Consider the following 22,758-nt stretch of genomic DNA (forward strand, 5'->3'; position numbering starts at 1 on the left):
CGTTCTGCTTCCTGGGTGATGTCAATACTGAATGAGAGGGCAAGAGAAGGGGACAGGGAACTGTTATATGTTCTTCACATGCTGCAAGGGGGCTATGTGGTTCCCATGAAGTGGTCAGCAGAGACTTTGGGATGGGTATGACTCGTGGGCCACAGGGTTGACTAGACAGGATCTAAAGAAGGTGGGTGCTTAGCTGGGAAGTCTGCAGTAGGGATGGGTCGCTGTGAAGCCATAGGGGGATCTGGCTTATCAGCAGATAAGGAAGCTCAGGCTTCCTCCTCCTTCCCACCCTCTGGGTGCCTTAGAGGACCCCCTAGTTGTCTCCGTTCCATTACTTGCAAAACACCGAGGCTTCCAGGAAGCAGGAGCTTGCTCTGCTTTGGGAATGGCACTTCCATCTTACTTTCCCAGCCTGAGGTGTCTGGACTGGTGGGAATGGTTCAGGATGTGAAAGCTTTGGAGATAGAGGCTTGGCAAGGAAGAGGATGGGGGTAAGAGACAAGTAGGGGTAGGGGTAACTGGCTTGAACGTGCCATGTAGAATGTCAGGCAAAGGGAAGCTACCCAAAAGGCTCTGCTCACTGCACACAACCAAGAGGATGCCTGTGTCTGGCTTGAGCATGCAGTCTGTCCAAATCCTCAGGTTCCGTGGCCAGCCACAGCCTGGGCTACCTGGAGGTTTAAACATGGTCTACTCCAGGCCTCTAACTGTAGACTCCCTCAGTGAGTCTGAAATGAGCTCCCCACCTTCCTTACCTTCTATGAGACTACCTGCATCCTCACAGGTACCCAGGACCTGGAAATGCCCTGCTCCCTCTCCTCATACCCTAGGTCCCTTGTGAGTCCCAGGGATTTTTTCTTTGCCACATCCATTCCTGCTGTCTCATGTCTAGCCTCACTCCAGGCTCTTGTCCTCAGCCTGAATGATCATAAAACTTCCCAACTCATCTCTAGGTAACTGGCCCACCCTTGAGCCAGCGGGTCTCACCACGCCTTCTCCCCACCAGAACTCTCCAGCGGCTCCCCATCGTTTTCAGGATCAGACTACAACCCCGTAAAAGTCTGATCTCTGAAATGAAACCTCACCATCCACTCTTCCTTGTCACTCTTCACCCTCCCTCCCACTCTGGTCACACTGCATAACACTCATTCTCTTTCCAGGTTTCCACGTCACTCCTCGTGCCTGTCTATCTTTGTCATCTCTGTTGCCATGTGTCTAAATCCTATTAGCTCAGAAGGCCCATGTTCGATGCCACCTCTTCCAGGCAGCCTCACATGCAGGTGCATCCTTCATCCCTCCCCACTGTGGTCCCACAGTCCGCTTCCATGGTTTATGTCCTCACTCAACTGGAAACTCCTTGAGGACAGTGGTCTTATCTGACTACCTTTCACTTTTCTCATGGTATTCAAATAAAGCCTTATACACAGTAGGTGCTCAATGAATGCTTGTTGTGTACCTATGTGAGCGAGTGGGTGGGTGAGTAATGGAGTGCTTTGTTCACCTTATGGGACATTGAATGGGATGGGGGGACATATGTACACAAAGTCGGAGAATGCCAAATGCTGTCCAGATGCCCTGGAACCCATCTAGAGGTTGCTGTTGGGATCGTGGGATTGGTGAGGCTTTGAGTGGAACTCCTCCGACCAGGCTGTGTGCCTGGTGTCCTGGCTGTGTGTCCTGGTCATCCTCAAAGCCAGGAATCCAGCCTCTTCAGTACCAGCATCCCGACAAAAAGGAACAGGAAGGGGCCAAAGGGTTGCCTACCCTCCCTACTGTATGTGTGTCTGCTGCCCTGACCAAGCTTCTCCTCTAGCCAAGACAACTGTGCATATGGTTTTTGTAAATAGGACTCTGGCGCTGGCAAGTGTCAGAGCATTGCACCACCTACCAGAACCATCACAGGTGCCATCTCTGCCTGGTGCCCTTGATGGGTGGCACTGGGTAGGGGATGCTCTGGTGACTGCTTACTCTGGCTCGAGAAGTATCTGATGGGAAGAGGCTTCTCAAAAGAAATGTCTGTGTTTGAGCTAAAGTCCCAGCTTTAAACTTTGACTGCAGCTTTCTCTTACATTCTTTACCGTTTCTGATCATGCAACCACCTTTTATTTAACTTTCTTTGGGTCATTTCTCCATCTGGGGCTGAGGTGGGGGGTTCACTTCATCTAGAGTCTCCACCCCAGATCTGAAGCATAGGCGTGGGTGGGAGGTCACCAGGGTCTGTGGACGGTCCACCTCTGGCTGCTCGTGTGGGACGAGGGAAGCAGGTGGTGGCTGGCATGGAGGGCCTGTCTCTGAGCCCACACACTCGTGATGACTTTGCTCACAAAGGACTTTGTCAAAAGCAGCTTCCTATCTTGCACATTCAAGAAACCCCAGGCCAGTAGACTCTGGCCACCCCACATAGCCCCAACAAAGCAGGGCCTCATTCTGTCTCTGCCTCCACCTCCCACCCTGAGACATTGCCCCAACTGGTGCCTCCCTGTGACTGTCCATCTCTGTGTGTGCTGTTCTTTGTTTTTTGTTTTTTTTGCCTTGTAGTAACTCAGGTTGGTGTGTCCCAAGGACATAATATGTGTCCAGACCCTGGCATACCTGAAAGGGGCAAAAGACTAGGCTCGGATTTCAGGTAAGATCTATTTGGGAATTTTCCGATTGCAAGAAGGGTGGGGTGGCCTGGCTGGGAGGAAGACAGGGGCTGGCCTTCCTGCAGGTGGAAATGGAGAGGATGGTATGTATGTAGGAACAGACAGTTTCTGGAGAAGAGCTATGGCTTTGACATTCCCTCCTGGTTCAGTCCTTGGCACAGTGCTCATGCTTTAGGTGGGGGAGGGAACGTTAGACTGCCCATGTTATCCAGAAAACCTATGCACCCAGGGTACAAAGGGCCACCATCTCAGCAATGATACGCCAGCAGGCAACTCACACCTGCAGTAATCTAGGAGACCATTTTCCTTAAAGTTTATGGCTATCATCCACCCACTCTTAGCTGCCCTAACTGGTGCTTATCTCCGAGGATCTGTTGTGCTCACAAAGTCACCTTTTAACTCAATTCTAAAACCATTAAATGGTCTAAAAAAAGAAGATGAAGAGCAGATGTTCCTTCCAATGGAGATTTTTAGTGATAAAACAGTGGAGCAGAGATTAAGGGCCCGAAGGAAAAATAACAGGTGGGGCTTCTTTATGGAATCAGGAAGGACTCGGGGTGGGGCTTGGCAGGCCCAGGGATGGAGCTCACAGACACAACTTGTCTCCCAGGTTAGGATCCAGCGTCCAGTTCACCTGCAACGAGGGCTATGACCTGCAAGGGTCCAAGCGGATCACCTGTATGAAAGTGAGCGACATGTTTGCAGCCTGGAGCGACCACAGGCCAGTCTGCCGAGGTGAGGGTGCCCTGGGGAAGGGAGGCTGGCCAGAGAGTTTGGCTGGGCGTGGAGGATGAAGCCCAGCTCCCAGCAGCTGAGGCCCAGGCTCTCAAGCAGACTGGCTTCCCTCCCTCCCTCCCTGCATTTATTTACCAATAAGCATATTTATCTAGCCCTTTCTCCGTATCAAGGCCTGTTCTAGGATCAGGAGATACAGAGATGGGGAAGATAAGCATTGTGGTGCTTGCCCTGTATGCACCTCACAGTCTAATGGAGGAGGCACATAAGAAACAGCTTGCTGTCTCATTGAACAGATACTGAACCACACCTAGATAGGAAAGGAAGTCAGTCACCTTTTATACAGTCACCTTGAATCCCTCTGTTATAACACACACACATCTTGAAACCTCTATCCCATGCCCTTGTTTCTTTCCCCATATTGCAACAGACAGACTTGTCACTTCTGCAAGAGTGTTTTTACCTGTGTAGTAATGACATGCTTCTAACACCCCACCTGGGTGTTTTGTTCCCCAGGGCCCTGCCACTACATCCCCAGGTATCAAATGAGCCAAGCCTGGGCTGGCCTAGCCCCTATCCCCCAAATAATCTTAAAATAACAGAGCCAAGCATATTCCTGCTTTGAGGCAGGGGTGCAGCTGCTTCTGTGGTAGAGAAGCCCCTGACCTCATCCCCCAGGGAACCAGCAGAGAACACCCCTGTGCACTAGGCTGTTAGATGGTCTTTAAAAGCCACAGGTGCTCTTTTGAGTGCCCCTTTAGAAGAGAAGATATGTTGCCCACTACAAAGTTACATTCTGGATACTTCTGATCTAAGAAAGAGATTCTTTGCCTCTCTTTGGCATATGCATCAAGATGAAATTCATGCAGAGTAAGAGGATCTAGGAAAAATAATATCTCCTTATTATACTGAGAAAGGGACAGAGTTGGAGCCGAAACCCATACCCTGTTGTTAAACTGAGTCTATAAGTAATCTAGAAGAGTGTCACTATACCATCTTCCAAATAAGCCTTACATCCTCATTCAACTTTGAGGTAGCCATGTTCCACAGTTTATAATGTTCTTTGCATTTTCACTGATTTTAGCTATATTATCTCAAGGATTCTACATATCTACTATGTTTTTAAAAAATCAAACAACAAAAAAGAATTCTTGTCATAATGCTCAGCAATTGGGCAAATCACCCATTTTCCCTAAGCCTTTCTTACCTCTAAATGTTGCTAATAGTACATACCCTACCCTTCTTCTGTTTAATGTGGAGATTGAATGGAGTTGTGAATGTGTAAGCACTTTATGAATTGAAAAGCACTAGAAGAAAAAAAATTATCCTCGTGCCAGTAGAATATGAGCTCTACAGGGCAAGGACTTCTGTTTTGTTCACTGCCTAAAATGGGGCGTGGCACGTAGTAGGTACTCAGTAACAGATGTTGAGTGGATGATGGAATGAGTGACTCATTGAATAGCATACCACTCCAATGCCAGGGAGCCCAGACACCAGCTGTGCAGAGAGGCATAGAATTATCAAGTCTGTGGACCAAGGGACCCCTGCCCATCTGTGGTTTCAGAATTCCTTTTGAGAAGCCAGGATGACAATGCTTTTAGGCAGTGGTGGGATCTGGTCTCTTCTCAAGACCTTTTTACTAGAGTAAGGTTGTTCTCTTAATTCTCAAGAGATGACGATTGTTTACATGAACATGCCGAGGGTGGAGAAGGGCTGGTGTTTTGGCCTGAAGGAAATTTGTAGCTGAAAAAGTGTGTTCATCATTTTCTCCAGTGATTTGGACCCACCGAAGTCTGAATTCTCTGCTGCATTGTCACTAAGCCTTGGGCTGGGCTTTTTCACATGGTCATCTCATTCCATCACCTGCTACTGTAAAACAGGAGGAAATCATGATACAAATCCAACCATCATCATTTTTAGCTGGGGACCTTGGGCCAGTTTCTTCACCTCTCTGAATCTCTTTTTTCCTGCCAAAAAGTGGTGATAATAGAACATTACCTTGTGGGGTTACTTTGAGGGCTAGATGAAGCAGTCCTTGTTTAGAAGTGATGCAGCTGGAAACCATCATTCTCAGCAAAGTATCGCAAGAACAGAAAACCAAACACCGCATGTTCTCACTCATAGGTAGGAATTGAACAATGAGAACACTTGGACACAGGAAGGGGAACATCACACACTGGGGCCTGTTGTGGGGTGGGGGTAGTGCGGAGGGGAGAGGGATAGCCTTAGGAGATATACCTAATGTAAATGACGAGTTCATGGGTGCAGCACACCAACATGGCACGTGTATACATATGTAACAAACCTGCACTTTTGTGCACATGTGCCCTAGAACATAAAGTTTAAAAAAAAAAAAAAGTGGTGCTAGTACGTCTATGAGGCTTAGGTTCACACATGTTCAGCTTAACCTGCTGAGCGCTGTCCGCGTAAGCTTCCTCAAGCCCTGGAGCAAACCTCAGCCTCTGGTTGCTGCGGGCTCTTTTAGAAGCTGTCTTGTCTAATCCTATTGCAATCATACAATTTGGGAGTCACATGGACTTTGATCTAGATCACAACTCTGACACCTTTTAGCTTGCTGGCCCTGGGCGGGTTCCTTCATCTTTTTTAGCCACAGGGCCCTCATTTGTGAACAAGGAAAACAAAATCTTCCCCGCCTACTGATGATGAAATTTAAGCAAGGCATTTTCTAGAAAGTGACCAGCCCTGACAGTGGTGGAGGGTACATTCTCAACATGGGTTAACGTTCCTGCCTTCTTCTCTCTTTTTGCTCCCCTCCTATAGGCCATTGTGAAGGAGAAAGAGAGACTGCTGAGTCTCCTGGGTTTGAACTTGGATGATCTGTCCTGGGCTTCCCTGATGGCCCAGGGCTGAGATACATATTAGAGTTAAGGCTCTCTTTATTTTGGCAATTTTTAAGGTTTTTATTTTAAAATATTTTGTTTTTAATTAATTGCAATTACTATTCTGTGATTTTTGGGAGAGTTTAGGTGAGCCCCACCTTAAGAATAAAAACAAACGAAACTCTTTCCATTCCAAGAAGTTCCACTAACAAGCAGGTTACCAAAAGATCACATTCTAAAAAGGATTTTACCATAATAATGGTATTATTTTTTCTTTAATGCAGTTAAAATATGATTTGATTAGAAATACTCATTTTCCCACACAATTAATTCTACTAAAACACGGGGACTGGCAAATAATAGGTTCTCAGCTAATGTTTGAAGACCACCTGAATGAATCAGTGATTGAAATGAATGAACAATATGGGACTGTGCCCTCATTTTGAGATATGAAATCAGGCATTCACAGGCCTTTCTTTTCTTTCCCTCCCATCAGAAGAAGTAAGCTTCTGATTTGACTCCTAGAAAATTTTCATCACACAAAGGAGATTGAGGGCAATGTGAAACCCTGTTAAACTAATTCTGTTCAGCCCCAGATACAGGCAGAGTCCACAGATATAGAGCTTTTCAGACTTATTTTACATATGGAGCCCAATATTTAAAAATAAGTTTTTGCAGAACCCTAATAAATAAAACAGATACAAGTGGAGCTTCTCTGATTAAAGTTGGGTCAGGGGATTTCTAGTCTCCCCTCCACCACCATTTTCAGTAGCCTTTGAGTCCTGGTACCCCTGGGGTTCCAGGGAACACTGTAAACCACTGGTATAGTAAGAGGACCAAATTAACAACCAGCTCTGATTTCTTGTGATCACAAATTGGTGTTGATGGAGTTTAGGGACTGAGTACCAGGCCCAGATGAAACTCTTACAGTTACTGATTCACAAAGTAAATAATTAACAGAAAATTATATATTATTTTTCCTTTGTGGCTAAATTCATATATATACACATACATATGTGTACATATACACATACATATATGTGTGTATACATACATATACGTATATGTGTGTATATGTACATATATATACATATATGTACATACACACACACACACACACACACACACACACACACACATATATATATATATGCCTCTGGGTGGCTAGAATTCCAAGCTTGGGACTTAGAGACCTAAGTTAAAGTTCCAACTTTGTTATTAACCATATGGCACAGGGAAAATCACTGAAACACTATGAATCTTTATCCTCATCTGTAAAAGGGGAGTGAAACAGGGGAAATATGGCGCAAACCAGGGTGAATTCAATGCCATGATAATTACAGGTGGCTGTCTTCTTGGTGGATTTGATTAGATCAGCTTTCTGATTTTACTCCTTAAACATAATTGTTATCCAGAGTTCTATTTTCAAATCTCTTCTCTTCTTTCCTCTCTCCTCTCTTCTCCCCTCCACTTATTCTCCCTGGATGACACACACTGATTGTACTAGAGTGCATGCCCCATTATTCCAGCCCTGAGAATGTCCCTGAGTCCCTTATCTATATGTGCTAATGATAAAGCTCTTATTTATTAAATTATGTATACTTGTATATAGCATTGCACTAGGCATTTTTCATAACTTCTTTATGAGTAAAGTGGCAATAACCATATTTTATGTTTAGCTGAAGCTTAGAGTGGGCAGCCATTTTGCCCAAGGGCACAAAGCTACATCTGTTGAGCTGAATTTCAAACCCTGACTCCAAAGGCTGAATCTTACTTCTACTTGAAAATTGTACCTGGACATCCTTCGGAGTCAATGTATTGGATGGAACCATGCAGAACAACTCCCCCTCCACTCCCCACTTTTTTTGGGTAACTTTTAATTTTGATATAATTTTAAACTTACAGAGAATTTGCAATTAATGTGCAAAAAGCTCCCATGTACCCTAGATTTAAACAACTACTTTTTAAAAGTTAGTGGAGAGAAGAAAACTAAGAAGAAATTCGGTCAGAAAGGTAGGAGAAAAGCCAAAAAGCATCACTGAAGCCAAAGAATATGAGTTTCACAAAGAGAGAAAGATCAGTAGTGTCAGATACTCCAGAGAGGTGAAGTATAATCACAATTGAAAAGTAAACATTGGGGTTAGTGACTCAACCAAGTGTTGAATGTTTGAACTTGTCTCTGCAAGGAACTGGTGAAGGAAGACAAGGGAAATGATAGACTTGGACTAAAGTTTCTATTGTGATGGCAAACCATGAATCTGTGGTGATACCACAGTTCTCCTGGTAGCCCCCCGGCCCCCAGGATTAGAGAGAGAAAAGGTGAGTGGTAGAATTGATGGAAAGCGGGCATTTCACCAAGCAGATATGAGAGCGTTGAGGAAGATGAAGGTATTGGTGAGTGGTCTTGAGGTCCAGACTGGGTAGTGAGGGAAGAGGGGTCAGGCGAGGATCAATAGATGGGATGAAATGTGGGAGCCAGAAGGCTAGAGAGGCCTATAATGTAGGACAATGGTGCATTGAGACCAAAGTCATTCTGCTGGGAACGCAGGCAGTGGGGGAAGGAATGGAATAACTGGGTTTAAAATCTGTGAGTTGGACTTCCCTGGCTCCCAGGATAGCAGGGTCCTGGGTGTGGCTATAAACGTGGTTGATCATGAGCTGGAGGAAGAGCAGGGTGTCAGATCTCATAAGAAGGCACTGGCCTCCAAAAGAAGGGGCATCGCTCCATTGAAACAGGAGGGAAAAAGGAATTGAGTACATATGCATATAGGATTGCATTTTTAGAGAGTAGGACAAAGGACCTGCCTGCTAGATGGCTTCTGTTCCCTCCAAAGAGAGAGCCAAAGTCATCAGCTAAAAGTAAGGGGAGATAAGAGGAAGAGGAAGATGTTCAAGGGATGTCTAGAACACATGAAAAAGTCTTTGAGCAGAATGGGAGAGTGAGCTAATAGAGCTAAATGGTAGGGTCACTGGGCAATAGCTAGGATTTTTTTGAGATGAGTAATGAGGAGTTTATAATAGACATTCATCTTCTTACTCGTGATTTTTTTCACAGCAAAACTCAACTCTATGGTGGCAGGTATGGAGAAGGCAGGTAGAGGGATTCATTCCAAACTGATGTCTTCTAGGCAACTGACTAAAAGAGGAAGAAGAAAGGTACTTGGGACAAGCAAGAAAATGAGCCTAATGGTGGCCCATGGGATCAAAGTTGCATAAGGACAGAAGAAAAGACAGAAGGAGCTGATGGGTAGAGAGGAGATATTGCTGTCAACAGAGTGGAGGTCTCAGTAGGGAAAGATGAATTCTACTGGAGGTTCAGAAAACAACTGCGAAAGAGATACTTGAGGGTGGGAGCAAGATCTTGACTACAGAGGGCTGCATAGGAGGCAGTAGCGTAAGAGGGGAAGATGGGCTTCAGTCAAGGCAGTGGTGGGAGCAGGAGGTTCCAAAAGATGTTGCAGCTACAAGTAGGATTTGTTTTCCTTAGAATTGGTAGTGGGAGGTGGTTCCAGAGGACTATGGAAAGGGTTGGGAGGAAGGTCAATAGGAGAAGCAAGGGAAGGCAGCATGGAACAGCATAGGAATCAGATTTGGAGAGAAGATATGAGACCAGAGACACTTGCACCTGGAGCAGTTCCCTTCTTTAGCACCATGTTGTTTCAGTGTCAGAACTGGCTGTGGGTCCAGGTGGTAGTTCCCTATGGCCCCTTGGGATACTGTTCCTATTATATGGTAATGTCTGGAGGAAAAATGGGAGTGGCTGCAGACCTTAGGCATGGAAGATCTCAGAGAAGTCTCTCCTGAAAGCGATCCAGAAGAACATTTGAAGGAAAAAGGCCAATAGAGAAACAAAATGATATGTTCATTCATTTAGTGAGACATTGAGCACCTACCATTTTGCCAGCCCATCTGGGTCACTGTGATGAGCTTTCTTTCTGTTGGTGGGATCCCATGGAGCTGGCTGCTCAGCATGATGTCTGTGTGTCTGTCCACAGAACCCCTGACTTTGCCCAGATAGCAGAGGAAAAAAGTAACTAATGCTTCATTTTGAACCTAGTTTAAGGTGTTCTATGCTATCTGCAGACTGTAATATTTTAATTAAACCCCTCTAAGCCCTTAAAGTGGTAAATGCCTTTTTGGCCTGTTCTCTCTCATTACCTTCAGCATGTTTCAACAGACTGCAAATATACCATCTAATTCTTGGAAACAAATACAAGATAAATTGAGTCTGAAGATGAGGGCTTTTGGCAGCAAAATCTGACTTTCCGGAAGAGGTGTAAGATGGTGCTGGTGGAGTTTTGTAAGGATTCTCTGCAGGGCTAGAGTTCTGAGTCCACAGGTCCTCTTTGCAAAGGTGGGATGGAATCAGGGCTTTGATTATCTTATTCTAATTTGTTTAGTAATATTGTCAGTCTCAAGTGTACTTGTGGGGGAAAAAAAAAAAACCTGTGTCAAGAAACTTCAGGAGAGGCAGAAAAAGGATCCTTAGCCTTGAGAGAAATCCTGGGCATAGAGAAACAGAATAGACATGGTGCTGGGAGTCTGATGATCTCTGGTCCCAATGGTTGAATATTGACCACATCCCAGGCCCTGGGCTGAACCTTCACATCCATCATCTCGTATAATTTCATCCTCACCATATCTCAATGAGGTGGTATCATTTGTCCCATTTTACAGATGAAGAAACAAAATCAGAGAGATTTTCTATCTCATCTGGACTTAAACGACCAGCAAATGAATTTATATCCAGAAGGCTAAGTTCATAAATTTTAAAGCCTGATCTCGCTTTAACCATGCCACATTGCCATAGGGCCCAGTTGTATCAAGTGCAATCTAGGAATCTGTTTCTCAGTACAGAATGAAAGGAACAATCAGATATACATGGGGAAATGGAGTGGGGATTCCCCTGGGATTTGTTCAAACTTGATTCAACAGATTCTTGAGCTCGGGATGAGGGAGGAGCAGATCTTTCCAGTGCAGGACTAGAGCGAGAAGAGATCTCCTCCCAGGAGGTGATGAGCTAACAAAGAGGAGGTAACAGACCTGACCCAAAAGCCCCTTGCAAATAACCCTCTGACAACACCTGCTCTGCTTGATGGTGAATGTTTTTCCAGCTGCTCCCTTCACTTGCCGTGGCCCTTCAGAGAGGAGGGGCTGTGTCAGACACTTTTTTCTCCCGACACTTTTCCTGGCCCATAATAGGCACTCAATAAATGTTAGAATAAATGAGCTGAGCGTAGGGATGAGTGCATGAAATGAGAAGAGATTCATTATGTCTGGGAGCTGCAGAACCGGCTTCCCAGACCCTCCTAGGAAGGGCGCCCTGGGAAAGGTTTATCATGGCCCTTTCCACACATGGCGAGGAGCTCTAGGATATTTGGCCCCATCAGAGGAAACCAGGTTTGACACCACTTTCATTTTATATAGTTAGGCTTGTTGAGTTTGCTCACTATTTCTTTACTGTTAGGCACTTTGTCTACAATTAGGATAAATTGCCATGTGGGCAGCATGAGAACAGCCTCTTAGAACCTTTTATTAAAATAGCTGAGCACTAACGTTAAAGAATGAAGTGGCTAGAACTAAACACACATTTTTAAAGAAAGCAAATACCTAGGTACAATGTAGTACCTTAACTGTTATCAATCACTACTTAATCTAATTAGTTTAGAAGCTATTTTAAAGAGCTTAATTAGATTAAGCTGTGATTGATAACACTTTATATCTACTTGAGTAGAGTACTTCTAATTCACCTTGAATCTTTATGCTTCCAGTCAAAAGCCGGTTTCAGGGATAAGCTGAGTTTGGAGACAGATTTGGGAAGCACTGAAATCACTCTGGGTGCCTGGCACTGAGCCGAGTCAGGGGCCTTGGCAGAGCTCTTGGGCACAGACATTCTGTGACCTAATGGAGTGGCCTTGACAAGGATATCCTAAAATTCCTCTTCAGGAGGACTGAGGGGGTCACGGAGGAAGGAACTGAGGGGCAGGCAGAACCTGAAATGAGGTCAGACTCCTAGTTAAGCTGCATTAGGTCCACACCAGCACTCAGCTGGTTTGGAGAATTGGAGTACAAATTGGGAAACAGGTCAGCAGAGTAAGGCGTGGGCTGCTTAGGTGTCCACAGGTGCCCGGGATCCACCTGGCTTTGTGTCACCCAACAGGTTCTGGCCCACGCTCTCTTGACAAAGAGGAATTGCATGATCATAGTGGAGTTGGGTGTGGGGATAAGTGGGGCATGCAGAGGGGTCGCTTAGCCTGCCTTGGAAGTTCATCATTGCCTACAGAACGGCAGTCACAGTGCTCCAGGCACTGCGGCTTCCCTTCAAGCCTCCCAAGAACTGTAGGGGAAGGACCCAGGAAGCAGAAGGTTGTGTCCAGGGTGGGAACTGTACAGATGCAGTGTCTTCTGGGCTGGGAGTGGGAGGCAAGAAGGGGAACTAGACCTAGTCTTAACTCAAAGGCTTGTCTTTCATCTCCTCTACAGCCCGCATGTGTGATGCCCACCTTCGAGGCCCCTCGGGCATCATCACCTCCCCCAATTTCCCCATTCAGTATGACAACAATGCACACTGTGTGTGGATCATCACAGCACTGAACCCTGCCAAGGTAAGGCTCTTGGGGAGCAGGGTGGTGTTCTGTGGGCAGGGCTAGGTTGGGAACAGTTGGCCTACAAGGTTTTTCAAACTCAGAACTTACTGGTGGTAGATTCTCTGCAGACAGTTCTTTTAAGTTTTTAAAATTAATATCGAGTGGATAAAAAGCAGAATATAAAATATAAGCAAAATATAAGGAACAACAATACAACAAACACCTGTGCAGCCATCGTCCCGCTTAAGGGGAAAAGAAAATCAGTTACCTTAGTGATGCAGGTTCCTCACCAATCCTGTTCCATTCCCTACACCCTCAGAGGTAACCATTACCTCAACTGTGTGTTTATTATTCCTTTGCTTTTCTTTATACTTGGCACTTAGGTGTGTATCCCTAAAAATACATTGCTTAGTATGCTAGCATTTGAACTTCATATAAATGTAATCATGTATGTATTCTTAATCAACCTCACTAAAAATTATGCTCCTAAGATTTATCTAAGTTATTGTATGTAGTTTTGCACTTCTACATACATTTTTTCGTATTTATTTCCAGTTTAGTTTTTCTTTTTCCTGCGCCCTTTGTTCTCTCTTGTAAATTTTACAAGTATGTTGCCAAGATCCAGAAAATAGCCTGTTGGAATCTTTATTTTAATTTTATCAAAACTGCAGATTAATTGGAGAAGAACTGATATATTTTTGATACTGAGTCTTCCAGTCCATGAGTATGGTATATCTCTTTGTTTAGGGTTTCTTTAATGGCTTGCAATAAATTTGTATAATTTTTTCCATTACATATTTTATGCATTTCTTAATATATTCACTCCTAAATATCTTGTATTTATTGTTGCTATTATAAATCAAATCTTTTAAAATTACACTTTCTACCTGTTTCTTGCTGGTGTTTAGAAATGCAATTGATTTTGTAATTTGATTTTTATATTAGCAACTATCTTGTTAAAATGTATCTTAATTCTTTGGGGTTTTCTACATGGATAGTCATCATCTGCAAAAAATGTTGGTTTTGTTTCTACTTTCCAATCCTTATACCTTTTCTTTTTTATTTTCTTGCCTGTGTTCTGGCTGGAACCTCCCAGTATAACATCAAGTCATTATTATGATGGTGACCCCTATGGTCATTGTTTGATATTTAATAGAATGTTTTTATTTCTTCACCATCAAGTATGATGTTTGCTGAAGTTTATTTTTCATTTGTAGGTACTCCTTTTATAATAGAATAGGGGAATTTACTTTCTTTTTTTTTTATTATTATACTTTAAGTTCTAGGGTACATGTGCATAATGTGCAGGTTTGTTACATATGTATACTTGTGCCATGTTGGTGTGCTGCACCCATCAACTCGTCAGCACCCATCAATTCGTCATTTATATCTGGTATAACTCCCAATGCAATCCCTCCCTCCTCCCCCACCATGATAGGCCCCAATGTGTGATGTTCCCCTTCCCGAGTCCAAGTGATGTCATTGTTCAGTTCCCACCTATGAGTGAGAACATGCGGTGTTTGGTTTTCTGTTCTTGTGATAGTTTGCTGAGAATGATGGTTTCTAATCCTAGTTTGCTAAGGGCTTTTATCAAGAATGGATATTGAATTTTATGAAGCATCTTCCTATATCTATTGATACAATCATATAATTTTTCTCCTTGATTCCCTTAGTATAGCAAATATTGCCTTTTCTCATGTGAAACCAACCTTGCATTCTTAAGAGTAACATAATTTGATCATTTAGTATTGTCATTTTTATACATGCCTGTATTTGATTTTGTTTCGTAATTTGTTTCTATTTTGTTAGTGAGCTTGGCCTGTTATTTTTTTTTCATATTGCCTTGCCAATTTTTGTGTCAATATGTTGCTAGCTTCAGAAAATGATTTGAAGAGTATTTCCTCTATTTCTGTCCTTTGGGGTTATTAGTGGAAAATTGGCACAACTTTTGCCTTGAAAGTTTGGTGACATTTTTCAGCAAAACTATCTGCATCTGGTGTCTCCTTTGTTTGAAGATTTTAGACTATAGACTTAATACATGTAATGACTAAAGAATTATTTTGGTCATCTGTTTTTTTTCTTGACTCCATTTTAGTAAATATTAAAATTTATCAGATATAAAGTTATATATACTATATCTTATTATAGTTATGATACCTGCCATTGTTGTGTTTCAGTTTCCTTTTTCATTTCTAATGTATATCATTTTTTAAATTGGTATTGGCAGAGGTTTAACATTTGTTAGTCTTTCCAGAAGATGAATTTTTGTTTTGTTACTATTCCTTTTAATGTATTTATTTGCTAATTTATCAGTTTCTGCTCTCATCTTTATTACTTTCTTCCTTCTAATGTACTTGGGTTTATTCTGTTGTTTTTCTAGCATCTTAATTTTGATGCTTTGTTCATTATTTTTCAATCTGATTTTGGCATCAAAGGCTACAAATTTCCATCTAAGGACTACTTTGGCTACATAGCTACAGATTTTTACAGTTATTTATTTTCTGTTATAGTTCTGAATGTTTTTTAATTTACATTATTGTTTCATCTTTTAACCATGAACTATTTAGAAGTATTTTTAATTTCCAAAGGATTTTTCTAGCTGTCTCTTTCCTACTGTTTCTAAATCTTGTGGTCAGAGAACATTGATCTGTATTTGAATCAGTTGAAATTTGTGCTTTTAGGACTGGAAATGGTCATTTTTCACATAGATTCTGTGTAGGCTTGAAAAAAAAAAAAAAACCCTGCATTTTGCAGTTTTTGTTTTCTAGTATGCCCATTACATCAAGTTTGTTCATTGTGTTTGTATCTTTTATATCTTCATTGATTTTTCTTGTCTTCTTGATCAATCAATGGCAGATGGAGGAATATTAAAGTCTTCCAATATGATGGTGGGTTTGCCTATTATTCTTTAAAGTTCTGTCAATTTTTGCTTCATGTATTTCGAGACTGTGTTATTGGAGCATGAAAGTTGAAACTCAGAATTATATATCTTCCTGGTAAATTGAACTGTTTCAAAAATAATGATGTAGTAACTCTTTATATCTGTAGTAATGTTTTTAACCTCAAAGGCTTTTTCCCTCAATCCATTGCATCAGTTTTCTCTTGGTCTTTGTCTAACAAATATTTCCTATTCTCTTACTGTTAACTTTTCTACTTCCTTGTGCTTTATGTGTGTTTTATGGATTTTCAAAATCCCCTGTGACCATTTGTCTTTTAACTAAAGAATTTAGACCTTGTGAGTTATACAATCATTTTTATTCTTTGAAAGTTGTCCTAAAATACTCTAGAAATAGCAATATGCCTACTTAATAAAGCCTAGCATTAAACAATAATTTTGTGTTCCTGAAAAGCCAGGGATCTTAGGACACTATGACTTTAATCATTCCTTCCGATTCATACTCTGTGGTGTGTGTATAGTATGTTACCTTAATTTTTCTCAAGTTATTATTGTTATTGTTTAATAAAGCCACTGTCCACTTAGATTTACTCATATATTTACCACTCCTTTTTTACCACTCCTTCTTGTACATCAGTCCTTTTCTTTGGAATATCTTTCAGTGCAAATACATGCTTTAAAATTTCTTTTCTTGTCGATAACAAACTCTATTAGTTCTTGTTTGTCCTTTTAAAAAACAATTTCAACTTTTATTTTAGATTCAGGGGGTACATGTGCAGGTTTGTTACATGGGTATATTCCATGATGCTGAGGTTGGGGTATGGATCCTGTCACCCAGTTTGTGAGCATAGAACCTAATGTGTAATTTTTTCTTTGTCTTAAAATGTCTGCTTACCCTTGTTCTTGAAAGAATGCTGGTATTCACCAGACATTTGATTATCAGTTGATAGTTCCATTCTCTCTGCACATGGAGATATTCTGGTGTCTTCTGGGTTTCACTGTCAGTTTATTGTCATTGCTTTGTATGACATCATTCTGGCTGCTCTTACTGTCTTTTACTGTTCTTTAGTGTTATGTAGTTTCACCCTTATGTGTCTAGGTGTGAATTTTTTTTTTTTTTTTTGAGATGGAGTCTTGCTCTGTCGCCCAGGCTGGAGTGCAGTGGTGCGATCTTGGCTCACTGCAAACTCCACCTCCCGGGTTCACGCCATTCTCCTGCCTTAGCCTCCCGAGTAGCTGGGACTACAGCTGCCCACCACTGCATCCGGCTAATTTTTTGTATTTTTAATACAGACGGGGTTTCACCGTGTTAGCCAGGGTGATCTCAATCTCCCAACCTCATGATCCGCCCTCCTCAGCCTCCCAAAGTGCTGGGATTATAGGCGTGAGCCACCGCGCCCGGCCGGTGTGAATATTTTTTGTATTCATCCTGTTTAATTAAGTTTCTTGAATCTATGGATTATGTCTTTCATCTGCTTGGGAAAATGTTTAGCCATTATCTTTTCAAATGTTACCTCTTTTATTTTCTTTTTTCATCTTCTGGAAGCCTGACAAGATATGTTCATCTTTCTCACTCCATCATCTGTGTTTCTTAACCTCTCTCATACTTTCCCTCTCTCTCATTCTGTTCATTAATTCTCTGTTCAGCTGTGTCTAGCCTCTGTTAGATTTATTCACTGAAGATGTATTTTAATTTCAAATATGGTTTGTACTTTATGAAGCCCTATTTGATTCTTTTTCAAACGTTCTTAGTCATATTGTCATGTTTTATAATCTCTTGCTTACTCATATGTTTAGATCATTCTTGAATTCTTTCAATAATTAAACATGCTTATTTTACACTTTGTGTCTGTTAGTGTCAATATCTGAAGTTTTTGCAAATTTGATTCTGTCTGTTGTTTCTCACCTCTTGCTCCCAGAACCATGTTTCCTTCTTTGTTTTATATTTTTGATTATGTGGTTAGAAGGATAAATTTTCTCTCTGGTAATTCTTTGAGACCTGGGAAGAAGGTGGTTTCTTCCAGAGAGGGTTTGCATCTGCTTCTGCCTAGTGCTTGGGGGCATTACCAGCCAGAAACCTCTTCACACAAAATTCTCAGTATGGAGGTTTCAAACCACCCAAGTAGTATGAAGGCTGCAAACCCATGTGAAAACTGACTTATGGTTATGAATTCTCAGTGGAAATATTGTTTCTTGTCTACTCAGCATCAAGATCTAAGATAAACAGTCAGCCTCCAGATCCACCTGGAGGGTGGTAGTGACAGGTGAGGAGGAAGATAGGCTCATTTCTAATTCACCCTCACACTATGGGTGCACATTTAACTAGCCCTGCTCTATCAGAAGTGTCATATTACAGTTGCCATCATACTGGGCCCTGAATTTTGTCTCCTGTTCCCTCCTTTCTATGAGTTGCTGAAAACTGAAACTATATCGACGAAATTTTTAAAAGGTACTCAAGACCAAAGCCAGCTTCATGTTCTGAATCACATTTTGGGTCCCTACATTCATTGTGTTGAGTATTCCTTATTATGCTAGTGTAGTCTACTCAGACTACTGTAACAAAATACTGCCAACTAGATAGCCTAGACCACGGACATTTGTTTTCTCACCATTCTGGAGGCTAGAAGTCCATGATCAACGTGCGACTAAATTCGGTTTCTGGTGAGTGCTCTCATCCTAGCTCGTAGATGGCCACCTTCTCACTGTGTCCTCACGTGGCTTTTCCTCTGTGCACACGCCAAGAGGGTGCTCTTCGATGGCTCCTCCTCCTGGTGGTAGTAGGACACCACTACCATTGGATTACAGCCCCACCCTTATGACCTTATTTAACCTTAATTACCTCCCTAAAAGCCCCATTTTCAAATATATTGACATTGGGGATTCAATAGATGAATTCAGGGGGATATATTATAATTCAATCCTTAACACTAACTTGGAAAAAGCTGCCTTTTTTTTTTTTTTTTTTTGTCCTTTTAAAATTTTACCCAACACTTTAAAACTATTTGGTCCAGGTGTCTGGAGCCATAGTGCTGGGAACACTGGAAGCAGATTTCCTCTGCACAACATTTTACGAAGAAAAATTCACATTTAATTAAATTATTTCATGATGTACCTAGTTAATGGGAAAGGACATTTCAGGCACATGGGGTGAGGGTGGAGGCTAGACCAGAAGGGCTTAATACCATGAAATCATATTAAGTTGTTGACTAGAGGGCTCTTTCTTGGGCACTGTTGCAATCCTTGTCTCCAGTATCTTTTGAACCTGAAAGTGAGGCGTCAAGGGAAGTCTAAGTGACATCTGAGAATTTTCTAAGAAACAATTAGATTCACCCCCAGAAGGCCTAGCCTTGGTCAGTGTGTGGAGACTGGTGACCTCCATATTGTCACTCGCCTACATTCCTTGCAAGAGATCCCACCAGCCTGGGTTTCTAAAGATAGCACCTCTGCAGAGCACCCCCTTAGAGTGTGCAGAGCGGTGTTCACAATATCTCTGTATGGCCTTGGTGGGCTTCAGGTAGTGCTGAGGGAGTCCAGAAAGGCTGAAGGGAACCCTGTCCTGATCAACGTGGGAGGAGAACCAGGGAACATACAATGCAACAAGGAGAACAAGGAGGGTCTAAGTGTGGAAACTCAAAGTCTAAGACTGAGGAATAGAGGCTGTCTTCTGGGAAACAGCAAGGACAATGGATGCTGTGTTCCTAACCCTGTTCGTGGAACTGGCCTACAGGTGAGATGCAGGCATGTCCGAGGACTGCCTATCCACTCACCTTCAGATGTCTCCTGCAGCAAAAAGCACAGTCTCTGAGCTCACAGTATGTCTTATGAGACGAACATTCATTCATTCATTGACTGTAGATATGGCCTCTGCCCTTGAGGAATGTGCATATAAGAGTGAAGAACAAGTCTATAAATAAAAATAAAAATAAATACTAGAGTGCAGATAAGTGCTGATGGAGGCGTGTCCAGAGACCTACGGGAGAACTCAAGGAAGAACTGCTAACTGGGAGATAAGAGAAGTTTTCACAAAGGAAATGACATGTCAGCAGGGTCTTGAAGGCTTGGAAGTCAGAATCTCAGGGAGGACACATGTGCAAAGGCACTGAGGTTTGGAACAGCACCTTAGAAGTAATTCAACTTGCCTGGATGCAGGTAAGGACAGAAAGGTAAGCAGAATTCAGATCATGGTGAGCCCACATGCTTGGCCCAGAAGTTTGGGTTTTATCTCAAAACACAGATTGCTAAGGCTAGCAGTGTTAGGCTGTTGTTAACAACAATAATAGCTCCTATTGTATGCCCGTCCCATGACAAGCACTAAGCTAAGCTCTCTATATGAATTATTTTATTTCATTCTCTTAATAGGACAATGAATTTGATTTTAATAGAACTATTCGATAGATAAGGAAACTGAATCATGGAAAGGTTAAAGGTTAGGAAACAGCTGCAGTACAGAGCCAGTAAGTGGCAGAACTGGGATTTAAACCTCGTCTTTCTAGATCCAAAGCCCATGCACTTACATAGCTGGGCTGTGCTGCTGGATGGAACAAGGTCTCAGAGTAGATGAAAGGAGCTGGATTTGACCTCAATGGAATGAGCCTGGAAGGATGAGGGTCATTCTATCTCCTGCATTAAAGCAATAGCAGGAAGATCTGAGTTTTTGGAAAATTACTGTAGCAGCAATGGAGAAGTTTAGAGGTGGATACTGGAAGGAGCAAGACCAGTTAGGAGGATGAAGCAGTTACCCAAGTAGGAAAAATGGGGGCATCCATCAAGGCTTCGGAAATGTGGAGGGGAAAACAGATGAGAGAGATTTAGGAGATAGAGTGGGACTTGGTAGCTGATTGGATGTGCGAGCTGAGGGAGGAAGAGAGGTCTTATTCAATATTGTATCCCAAGTGACCAACACGGTTCCAGGCACATAGTAGGTACTCAGTCTATATTTATTCCGTGAACAGATGAATGATGACTTAGTGCTTTCTGGCTTGGTCCAGTGGGAGAGTTAAAAAGGAAATACAAATGGAGGAGATGCTTTGCAGGGGTCAGGAGGGAAACAGTGCATTTAGAATGTCTGTGGTTCATTCAGTGTCATTTGGATATACTGGCTGGAAACTCTGGATAAATCTGGGCTTAAGAGAGAGGTTTGGGTGTTATCTCAGCACGTGGTGAGAATAGAAGCCTAAGGAATGGATGACATTTCTTGGAAAGACTGAAGAGAATAAGAAAATTCAGATTGGAGCTGAGAATACCATCGTGACAGGAGAAAGAGCAGAATCCAGTGAAAGAACAGAGAAGGAGCAGTCTAAGAGGCGGGAGGAGAATCGGGATGCAAACACAGGAAGAGTTTCCAACTAGGGCATGTCTGATCATGGCAACAATGACAAATGTCTTGCTGGAAAAGTGCTAGAAGGAGACATTGGCTTTGGCCTTGGAAGAAGACTTTGCAGTGAAGCTCTAGGGGCAGCAGCAGACAGCAGTGGGATGGGAAGCAAAGGGATGGGAGGTGAGGCTGTGGAGGCCAGGATGGGCAGTAGCCCGTGAGGGACATAGGATAGAGAGAAAGTTTGGAGTTACTTTGGGGCATGTGTTTAAAATATTGGAAATGGAGTATGTTCGTAGGCTTAGGAAAAAATAAGCAAAGAGGGAGAGAGTGAAGGTATAGGAGAAGAGGGATGGTGACAGAAGGGAGATTCTGGAGTGAGAGGGCCGTGGGATTAAGAATGCAGGGCTCCCTTTACAAGGAGCAGGGGGAGAAAGATGCTGTTGTGAGAAGGGGCTGAAAGGTTTGCTTGTAGGACTGTAAGAGGGACATGTGTCCCCTTGGTCTCCTCGTAGTCATGGAATGATTATGATGCATCCCTGGCACCTGCACAGGAGGATCCTTCCTATAATTCCATCTCCCTTGTAGGACCTCTGCTACCTGGGCATGGCAAGAAGCTAGGAATGTCCCAGGGACTGGGGGCCTCCAAGGGCAATGAGAAGGCCCAAAGAGAGAAGCAGGGATGCTGTGGTGTGGGAATGGCCAAGAACCTACATCAAGACACCAGCATTAACCGAGCATCTATGGACTGTGCACCTCTGCACTGTGGGAACAGAACTTACAGTCTTATTGGAGAGGCAAGTTAAGGATATGTCTGTACTCAATAAACTAGGAGTAAGACAAATAAAGATACCCCAATCCATCCTCCTGGAAACTTCATAGATTCAAGGAACAGAGGAAAGAAGGCTCAGAGCAAGTGATGCAGGTCTGCTCCACATGCAGTCTCCATGCCCTCCCTTCAACTGGGATGTCTTGGGCAATGCTAACCTTGCCTTGGACATTTGGGTTATCTCAGTCCTTATAATATTAATCTAACATTAATTAACATCTACCTACAATAATTTTTCCCAAATTTCATCAGAAATGCCTTGGAGACACTTTAAAACCACAGATTCCCAAGCTCTTTTCCCCAAAGATCTGAGTCAGTGAGTCTCGGGTAGGTACCAGAACTTACTTTTAAAGAGCACCCTGGTGGTTCTGACCAGCTAAACTTCTGTCAACAATGCAACTCCTTCTCCCAGCAAAGCACACAGTGGCCTCCCCGCCCCATCTCTCCCTTTGGGCAACTCCAGCTTCAGCCACACTGAACTCAGGTTCAAAGACATGGCTGGCCCTTTAAGACCTGTCTGGGCACATCTGGTTCCAGTGTGCCTTCCCTTCTCCTCCAGGCAAATTCCTATCCTCCTTTGAGACACAGTCCAAACAACCCCTCTTCTGAGAAGCCTTCCTAACTTCATCACGTGTTGCTCCTTCCTGTTCCTACAGCACTTTTTGTTTTCTTGCATTTAGAATCTATTTCCCCCATAGCTCCTGAGCACCCCGAAAGCAGGAATAGCACTTTATTTACTTCTTCCACAGTTAGCACAGTGCTGGGCACAGAGAAGCAGCTCAGTGATGTTTGAACATATGAGTGATCGTTGGAGGAGGAGCTCCTCTGGGATGGTTCCACCCATATTGGGCTTGAGATTCAGGCCTTCATCCTCCAGGGCCTCCTCTTGTTAGGACCCTTCAGCTCAGCCTC

General features: G+C 42.9%; 1 protein-coding gene across 1 annotated transcript in view; it reads left to right on the top strand.

The window, feature by feature from the left end:
- The window catches only part of CSMD2 (CUB and Sushi multiple domains 2), a 655,333-nt gene that overhangs the window by 353,269 nt on the left and 279,306 nt on the right, over positions 1-22,758 (top strand). The window contains exons 8-10 of the mRNA XM_023232269.1: positions 2,539-2,626; positions 3,256-3,380; positions 12,704-12,825. Coding sequence (XP_023088037.1) covers positions 2,539-2,626; positions 3,256-3,380; positions 12,704-12,825 — 335 coding nt within the window. The remainder of the gene's footprint in view (positions 1-2,538; positions 2,627-3,255; positions 3,381-12,703; positions 12,826-22,758) is intronic.

The sequence above is a fragment of the Piliocolobus tephrosceles genome, chromosome 1 (assembly GCF_002776525.5).
Source record: "Piliocolobus tephrosceles isolate RC106 chromosome 1, ASM277652v3, whole genome shotgun sequence".
NCBI lineage: Eukaryota > Metazoa > Chordata > Mammalia > Primates > Cercopithecidae > Piliocolobus > Piliocolobus tephrosceles.